Consider the following 9,770-nt stretch of genomic DNA (forward strand, 5'->3'; position numbering starts at 1 on the left):
CAGGCTTTTCTCACGCCTGTTAAAGTTCTCACGCGGAAGCCAGAATCGTTCGCGCCATTGCGAATTCGCGGTGTCAAGCGCCCGATCTGGCGCGTTCCTGAATCTTCTTTTACGTACGTGACCCCGGGCCGGCAGAAGCGGTCGCGCCTGCTAACAAGGAGCTCCGGCTCGGCCGCCAAGAGACTTCGACTTCGGGGCCACGAAGTGTCTCGCCTCAGCTCTCAGAGTCACACGCGATCTCCTCTCGTTACGGTGCTTAAATTCACCGCATGAAACCCTATTGTGCATGACAATTTTTTAGGTTAATATTAATTACAAAAAAATTTTCGTTATTGTCTTACCCCTTTTCGAAAAAAAATTGGCCGGTTACTAGCTCAATAAAAGCTTTTGCGGTTTTGCTAGGCATGCTCTACGACATGCAGAAATTCGTCTACTAATATTGAAAAGTTTGGGAATTGCTCTGAAAAACGAAATCACAGCTCTATGTTTAAAGACAGCACAATCCTACTTTCAGGGTTTGCCACTTTCTAAACTTGAGAACCTTTCTTGGAAAATGATGAATGATGACTTGGAAGACAAGGCACCTACTTTAGCTTCCGTCCTGTCCCATTGCTTCTGAAAACGTAGCAAGAGGAAAACCGTTTAGCTGCGATAAGTGTTTGCGCAGCAATGATATTCAGTTACAGTCAAACCTCAATAAATCTGGTGCAGAAATTAATTGCTACAATTTTACGTGCAGGTCACTGTTCAAAGGAGGTAAGTAGAAAGCATGCATCTGTGGTTAAATTGATTATATATTATATACCTGTGCAACTATTTTATTTTCTATTTCATACAATTTAATGCAACTACATTTTGGGTTAAACCCCAATGCGTCAAATAGGTCAACACCCATGAGATTGGAGCCAGACTTGGTAACGTGAAAGAGAATTGTTGCAGGGAGACGTGTTTTAAGCGTACGTTCAATCGCACCGCGCCCGGAGTTCCAATGCGCCCGCCTCCGTAAGCACTCAACCGAAGTGACGTCCTCGCACCTCTACTCGGCGCTCGCGTCGCGACGATCGGTCCCAAGTTCATGCTCTGCGCCGGCGTCTTTCTCATCGGCGGTTCGACGTTTCTATTAGGCTACGTCGCCGCGATCGATTCGTGCACGTCGTTTCTCGTCGTTTGTTTCTCGCACGTGCCATCCAAGGATGCGGAACTGCGGCTGCCAATACGGCTTCGTGGAAGATAGTAGCCACCGAGTTCCCGGACAAGATGTCAACGATATTCGGCGTGCTCGAAACGTTTACCGGTCTCGGCTTCATGATTGGTCCGCCGCTGGGCGGGGCTCTCTACGCCGCGCGCGGATTCTTACTTCCGTTCTTTGTCGTGGGCGGAAATCTACTATTGTGCGTTGCCGGGCTAATATTGACTATGCCGAATAAGACTCGCCTGACGACGCGGCAGCAATGTCGCCGTCGCGACGACGACGACGACGATCCCTCCGCGTAGAAACTATTGAAAAATATTTGGAAGTAGATAACGTTGATTGCTCTTGCATTGGCTCCCCGTTGTCTCTGCATGATCAAAGCGACGCTCGCCGCGTTTCTCGAGAGCGCCTCTCAGATGAAACCGGCGACGATCGGACTCCTGTTTCTTCTCTGGTGCGTCGAGTACATCATCTCGGCTCCCATCGTCGGACGCGTCGCCGACAAGTGGGGAACGAAGCGAGTCATCATTTGCGGTCTCTTCACCGCCGGTCTCGGGGATTTTTTGCTTGCGCCGTCGTCTCTGCTTGCGTTTTTGCCCGAGAAACAGATGTGACGGCTTCTGCTGTCGTGCGTCATTATCGCTATTAGGCTCGCCATGACGGCGGTTCCCACTTTCTCGGACGTGGTCCAGTCGTCGCATCGGATGGGATTCGAAGAGAGCATCGTTCTAAACGGCGTCGTTTCTGGACTGTGGACGTCCTTCTATTCTATCGGAGACGCCGTTGGTCCATCGATCGGTGGTGAAAAACGGACTTTAGAAATTCTGCGACTGTATTGCTTACTCAAATCTAATCCAGCAGGTTGAATGATATCCGTCAATATGGGCCTCTGTTGAGGAACTTCAGCGATGCACTCGCAGAACTTCTCGAACGTTTCCCACCCAGGGCAAGTGATACGGCAGAAATTCGAAGAGCAGATATCGACATTTCTCGATCTCGGTCGTCAACGCGGCCAGCTTCTGTCGCTCCTCCCCCGTGACGAGTCTTTGTGCGATGAGATGATCGAGGAGGAGGCTCACTCTCATCGTTTGGACGATTTCAGGAAGTTTAGGTCGGATGTGGTGTCTCACGGGTTCTTGGCGGAACAATCTAGTGTTCCTTCAACACCGCGAGGCGTCGAAACGCCCATGATTCTTCAGTCTCTTTGAGCATGCTCAGCAAACGAAAATATTAATTAATTAACGTGAAAAATTTTGTGGCCAGTGAGTGTCACTCGGCATTTATCAACAAGAACACAACATTTTATGCCAAATAAAAATTCTAGGCCTCTTGTATGGCATAAAGCACTATGGTTTTAAGAACAAACATATCAAGTTCTGCATCTTGCGTTCCTGGGGGAGCAGCAACTCCGTGATAGAGTTTTTGCGCAGGAAACTTGAACATTTTTTGACCAATGGCAGAGCAATTTTTCAGAAGGTCAAATCGATTAGGAGACTGGACGCCCTTTTCGCGGATTACTACTTCGAGAAATGACGTTTGAATGCTTCCCTGTTGATAATTTCCAATATTCACCATTACTATGTACTGTAAATCTGAATCGTCCTTCATGATGGCTAATTTCGTTTCATCCACGGCGCACGTGTCAGCAACCTCAACTGCAATTGATGCCCGACGCCTTCTCGGCCTGCTCCAACTTCAACCACAAATTAGACTCACCAAAGTAAGGCCCTACAATGTGCTTCGGCGCCATTTTTGGCTTGATTCCCTTCGGCGATTTTTGTCCCGTCAGGATCAAATTTGAAGGGCAATGCCAGTTCTTTTGATCGGCTTGGAGCTCAATCTTGGCCCGTGCTTCGTTGACTTGGCCCGACCATTTCATCAAGTGTACCTATATATTCTAAGGCAAATATTGGCGCAAGCGCCCGCCCTTCTGGTGCACACAGCCAATAATTTTTGAAGAAGCCTTGTCGTACAATAGGTCCTGGCGAACGCGCAGTTCATCAAAACGACAGAGCAACGTGTCTCTGCAGGTAGGATAGAGCGTCAACTTTTGTTAAAGTAGAAAGTTCAGCGTCCAAGTCATCGAAGAAGCCTTCTGCAGCTTTTTAAAATGGATATAATCGTTTAGAGTCCTTTCAGATTGCAACGTAATAAAGCCGGAACTTCGGAGTTTGTCGTAGGCAGCAGACATTCAACCAGAAACTGTATTTTGCACTCTTATCCTAATAGCAAACGTCGCTGTATGATGGTAGGAGTGGAAGCATTTTTGCTTATTAGGAAATGCGAATTTTAGAGTCATTGCAAGTATTTGACGTGGAGTCACATTACTGAGTTGCATGATAGAGTGCAAAAAAATTCTGACAGAGCTGGATTGTCTCTGTTGCCAAAGATTACGCATGAGCACATCCACTTGACATCGTACTCCAAAATGCGGGTAGACCTTGCAGCACAGGTACTGCTGTGGACCCCTCCCTCATCATGCATTAGATTACACCAGTACTTTTTGATAGATACTGAGTAGTACTGTCGCTAATGCGTTGACCTTTGATACGGTCCGTGTGAACGGCGCTGAGAAGACTGCGAAATTTTTAAGATATTTCGACAAGGCTTTTGACTACCTCAATGCGCGATCAACTAAAGAAGTTAAAGCTGACCGAAGGCCATACACAAGCGAAGATGACAAACGACTACAAGTCAGTTTCAAATCAGGGTAGTATTACATAAAGTTTATTTGGCCTATGTCTTCCAGTGGTTGGAAACGGACTTCTTAGGATACCTAAAGGAGTGGAAAAAAGAAGTAGAGTCTCAAACCCATCTAACACAAAGCGAACAGCAGGCACGCCAACTAAGCAGAGAGAAACTAGAAAACTGGCTAATAACAGGTTAGCCGCGTCAAGTGAGGATACAGAAGTGAAAAAAGTATTTGCATTATATAGTTCGTCCTTTCATTGATTTGGTGAAATACGTTTTCTCTAAAAACGACACGACTGACTTGTACTTCTTGAGCGGCCACCTTAATCAAGACCCGGTAGAAAATTACTTTGGAAAGAACAGATCCAAAGGCGGACGTCTAGACAATCCGTCGGCTAAACAGTTTCTAGGGAATGCAGCAACGCTACGTCAGCAAGGCTCAATGTCCTTAGATCCAGTTAGAGAGAATTGTTCTCGAAAACGATTAAAGTACGAAGGTGATGTAATTAATGACTCCCCCTTGCCTAGACGTAGCGCTAAGAAAAGTAGGAAAACATAATATTAGTATTTGAATCATGGCTGTGGGTGCAGTGTAAGGAGAAAACGTCAATAAGTGAGCTATAAAGTGAGAGCAGACATACCGTATAATTTTCAGTTTCGTTGTTGCAGGCTTTTTCTCAAGGCTTTGCTTTTTTAACTTTATCCCATTTTTCTCGTGTATAGATTTCCATCCAACTTGCAACGATGGAGTGCCCCCTGATTGTGACATACAATTGTTGCATTAAATCGTGAGAGAGAGTGTCATCTTCTATGCCTACGGCCAATGGACACCAAGAATTTCATATGGCACCAGACGCCAAGAGGTTTTGAATAACATTGGTTGTCCTAGATAGCCGAAGGTGATCACTTAGATGCACTCTAACTTCTGATTCCAGTGACAAGAAGAAAGTGAACACTTTGTCTTTTACCTCAAATAAGCTTCCTCTAGACATTCTTTGCAGCCACTGAGAGGAAGAGTCTACGTCATCGAATTTGGCATAGCAATGCTCGACGAGGGATTCAGGTGTCTCCTTTTGCTCTTTCCGCATTCCCTCGAAGAATTTTTCGGCTACTTTCCTTTCGTGATGATGACATTTTTTTAAAAGAGCAAAAGGAACGTAGCCAGCCAAGTATCAAGTCTAATCATTAATTATCACGTTAACAATTAATAATTTATATATTTATTGTAATCAATTATTGTATTAATTATCCGTATTAATAGCGGATTAATAATTAATTAATTAATTATCGATTCAGAACTTGAAATGTGTCAATACGGTACTCTACGAAAGACATTTTCTTACTCGTGCTCTTATTTACCCACTTAGTATTTTTATCTCCAGAAGGCGCGGTGAATTCTCATTTTCATTCAAGACTGCGGAAATTAGATTTATGGCCAAAGGTCTGCCTTATTGTAATTGATGAGGCACACTGTGTTGTTGAATGGTATTTACACATGCACTTAGATTAAGATCTGATTCTCTCTGCCTAGGGGTGACGATTTTCGAAAGGACTTTCGTCAGCTTGGCTGTCTAAGAAAATTTACGGCCTGTTCCGTAATGGCGCTGACAGAAACAGCAACAAAGTCTACAAAACGTAAAATCTTGGATCGTGCTGCAATAGAAAATCCAACATTTATCACCCGTCCTCTTAATCGACGAAATATATTTTACCTGGCAGCAGAAATGAAAAGAAGCCTTGAGGTGAATGCACACTATTGCGGTTCTCTTCATTCTGACAACTGATTAGGCATCACTTGCCTCTGTGGTGGAAAAGCTACAGCAGAACAGTGTGGACAAAATAATTATATATGCTGCTACTAAAGAAACCGTTTTATTGATCTGGAAACAGCTCTCAGTATACGGTCCAGTTAGTGTCCATCACTCGTCTCTAACTTCTAGCACAAGAACACAAGCTGAAGATAAGTTCAAAAAAGGGGACACGAAGGTGATGATTGCAACAGTCGGTTTTGGGATGGTAAAAGCAAACTCGTACTCAATATTTACTTTCTTAAAATTCTTAAGGGAATTGATGTGCCACACGTACGCCTTGTCATTTACTACGGTTTGCCACACAGTCTTTCAGAGCTAGTTTAGGTAATCACGTAATTAATATTAGCATTGCATTACAACGGACTTTTGCCAGATGTTTGGCCGTGCTGGAAGAGACGGTGAGGCATCTACTGCCGTTCTTCTTTACAGGAAAGGGAGTGACAAGAACAAAACTGTTGCTCCTGATATTAGAGCTTTTCTGGCCGGGAAAGCTTGTCTACGAAAAAAGATCTGCTCAGCACTAGACTTTCCATTCTCGGCCGCAGATCAAGGAGAACAACATTGCTGTAGCAGATGCAATGATGTCGCTGATCCATATGGTTTCTTTGAATTTCCGACGATGAGAAAAGCAAGAAAAGCAAAGAGCACTTCGATGAACGACTCAAAGATGCAGGTACAGTATTTCATGTCGTACTGTGCTCATGCTATGCAAAATTTCAAATTGGCTTTTTCTCTAAGGATGGTCATCTACATACCTCCCTCCTGACGTGGAGAAGAAACCTAGCAAGGGAAGAGGGTTTCGTTTTTGGAGGAGAGGAAGCTGTGGCGACAAGTACTCTTTTGAAGCGAGTTGTGTCGTACAGCGAAAATGTGCATTGTCCTTCAGATGTTGCTAAAATTCCAGGTGTAAAGGCAAGCCATGCAGGAAATGTTATAGATACGTGTAGAAGAAGTAGAAAGCGTTCTCATGTGATTTCAGGTCTTACAGACATAACAAATATACAGTACCGGTCATAAGTATCAGGCCACCCCTAGTAACCCTTATACAGAGTCAAGTTTGTATGATGCGTGATAAAAAAGTCTCTCTTTGCTTTTAGCAAAGCTTCTTTTTAAAAGAAGAGATAAGTCTTAAATTTGTAAAAAAAACAATTGTAGCAAATTTGTGGCAATTCCATTGAGACAATACGCGCTTTAGTGATAACACTAAGAATAATACCTTTCACCGAACATAGGACAATTTTTGCGTAAAAATTGAATTTTCCTATGGTTAATTTTTTTTAATTACCTGAAAAGTGGTTAAAGTTTAACATGACAAATGTTGCAAAGTTGTCTTCCGCATGCCTCCAGTTTGGGGCTAGGAAGCTACTCTGTTTGCAATAACGCCATTTTACCACCTTTTCATTTTAATTCTCTAAACTGGTCTAACTAATGCTTTAGAAATCGAAGTAGTCATTAGATGAAAGAGGAATAAATAAGCATCCTTTTCAGTTCTTTTACTGAAGTTGCTGATGCTTTTAACAGAAATTTCTACGTATAGTTCTAAAACAAGGATTTTCTTAATGCTTTGCAAAAAATTAAAACTTTAAAAATTTCTGATTTTTGCCTTTAGTTAGGTTGATTTCAATCTCAAAAATTTCGCAAGCAATAAAACTAATGCTTATTAACTTTGGAAGTCAAATATTAATTCATTTTGCCTAAGTTTTGCCTAACTTTCAAAACGCACTATAAATAGACAGGGTTACAGTACTGCTCTTGTAACGCCACACAGTTGCTACAAAACTTGCAACATTTGTTCTACGAAAGAAGAGCAAAGGTAGAAGGTTGTTACTAGTGCAAACAGAAGTTCGACTTCTACGTATCTTTTGAATGAATGAGCGCGTATTACGACAATGATTACTAAAGAAACCAGGGTGGCCTAATACATATGATCGGTACTGTATAACGCTTTCTAAAAGAAATCCACATCGTCGAGCTCAACATGTCGTCTGTCGGCATCATCTGTAATAAGATCTTTTGATTTCGCGACAAACTTTGAAAGCCAGCCTGCTTCTATTTTTTGCAAGCCCCGCCGACGTGGATCAGCAAAAGAGAACTTCGAGAATCCTCGATTAGCCTTTTCACAAAATAGCTCAGATTTGCAGATAGCTTCCACCATTTGACAAATATCTTCATCGGCTGAGCGAATGGTGTGAGTTGAAGACTTCTCTGTATTGAACACTTGATCCACTGAAGCGCTTGCCTTAGCTAGCAGAAAGGCTACCTCTGATACTCGACGAACATGCTCTTTTATCAAATTGGCCCCTGCGTTGCGAACTGCAGTTTTGATAATCCTGATAAATACAAGGTTAATACAAAACAGCGGCAAGTTTTCTGTGTATACTTACAAATTATTTGATCTATTGGTTTGCCACCACCAGGCTTGCCAGTCGCATTGACGGTGCGGCAAAAGGTGTGAATTCTGGCAATTTCCTCTGGCCAATCGACTGCCAAATTACATAAAAGATTGGCTGCTTCGTTGACGTATTGATATTTTCCTCCTCCTAAGAGAGGGACGAGCCAGAAGCGCCAGAGACGAATAATAGCGGGCCCATCGTCGTAACGTATAGCCTCTCGAAGAGTGTTATACAGAAACCCGTAGTGCAGCAAGGCGCGATGGTAGGCGTAGATTTCGTCTTGGTGCTCACCGTCATCTGAAGGATTCAGTGCACAAACCGTTTCTTTGGCGATGCACTCTGCTGTCCTTTCCAACCATTCTTCTTGTTGGACATCAGATGATGGAAGAGTAATGACATCAGTATGGGTTTTGACGCCAAAATATGCACACGCTGCTGATAGTAAATGGGCTTCAAACGCCTAATCAAAGTTTGATACTGTCAATAAAGAGAAACGGATACACCTACCTGCAGAAAAAACTCGTCCGAATGCTGAATTTTTGAGCATTTTTGTCAACGGGAGATCGATGCGTGACCCCTTTCAGATGGCAAAGAGTGCCAATTTCATGCTCTTCTCCCCAAAGAGATTGCATGCATAGTGTGAGGCACTCCCAGGTGAAGTGAAAATCACCTAATCGCGTCTAGTGTTTTTAAAATTCTTTTTCGAGCAATTTCATTCGTACCTGGGCATTCCTTTGCCCATTGAAGCTGATGAAATGTTGATGGTTCGGGCATTCTGAGTCGTTTGGCTCCTCTAACATTTCGGCAGGAGAGTTGACCACCGACAAAAGCCTGACGCACAAAATTTCTTTAAAAGCCTAAAATTTATACAAACAAGACGTACCACAGGTGAGGAATCGCTCTTTTTGTGCTTTTTGCAAACTCCTCGATAACCTGTACTGTCCCGTCTTTTGTCCCTTCATTGACGTCCAAAATAGGCAGCGGCACTGCCTCAACCACGTTCGGCACCCGGACGGAACAGGCTTGCCGCACACGTTCTTGAGATGTTTCAGTGACAAAAACCAACGGGTAAGAAAACGCATAATAAACATTTTTTGCGCGAGAAAATGCCCATTTTCCGTCATCAGATGACGGAAAAATGTGACCTTCGGTCAGGTCGACTCTCTTCTTAACCTAGGCATTTTCACTATTAAGACAAAGCAAAACAAGCTTTTCTGCTCACCTCTGTTGGTCTAAGTGCTAAAGGTAAATTGGGAACGTCTGTGGCTTTTATGACCAGCCTTGTCGTCATATCCCACATTTCCAATTGTTTGTCTACACCCATCAAAGTTAATCTTTACCCCAAAATAATAAAAAGGTTGAAAACCTTTTCTGTAATGCCCTTGATGCTTTGTGATGTTTAGATTGTCAAAGCAACAAATGATGGGAGAGTCTCCAAAGACATCGATGTTGGTGCACGACGGGACAGCTTCGTCTAAGAAGCGCCACGTCTGTCGGTACGAAGAACATAATCCAACCTCATTTGGAATATGTGTGACCTTAAAGATGAGAATATGACATTATCATCAAACGTCTAACTATTCCAGCTTGCCTGCTTGCTTGTCCCACGACCGATTAGCATCATTCCTATCAGTAGGGGCCAAGATTGTCCTCGCTGACATCGATTTTTTACAATGAGGGAAA

The 9,770-nt window shown here is 43.3% G+C and overlaps 1 protein-coding gene across 1 annotated transcript; it reads left to right on the plus strand.

Moving 5' to 3' along the window:
* Nucleotides 1-1,257: 1,257 nt before the first annotated feature.
* On the plus strand, nucleotides 1,258-2,058 carry LOC136197574 (MFS-type transporter SLC18B1-like). Its single transcript, XM_065987366.1, has 2 exons — nucleotides 1,258-1,391; nucleotides 1,842-2,058. The coding sequence occupies exons 1-2, from the start codon at nucleotides 1,258-1,260 to the stop codon at nucleotides 2,056-2,058; spliced, it is 351 nt and encodes a 116-aa protein (XP_065843438.1).
* The last annotated feature ends 7,712 nt before the right edge of the window (nucleotides 2,059-9,770 follow it).

Source organism: Oscarella lobularis, chromosome 17, assembly GCF_947507565.1.
Source record: "Oscarella lobularis chromosome 17, ooOscLobu1.1, whole genome shotgun sequence".
Classification (NCBI taxonomy): Eukaryota; Metazoa; Porifera; class Homoscleromorpha; order Homosclerophorida; family Oscarellidae; genus Oscarella; species Oscarella lobularis.

Coding starts and splice junctions, on each gene's coding strand:
- LOC136197574 (XM_065987366.1), top strand. CDS start 1,258: ATGTCAACGATATTCGGCGTGCTCGAAACGTTTACCGGTCTCGGCTTC. Junction 1,392..1,841: donor GTGGGCGGAAATCTACTATT/GTGCGTTGCCGG, acceptor TATCGCTATTAG/GCTCGCCATGACGGCGGTTC.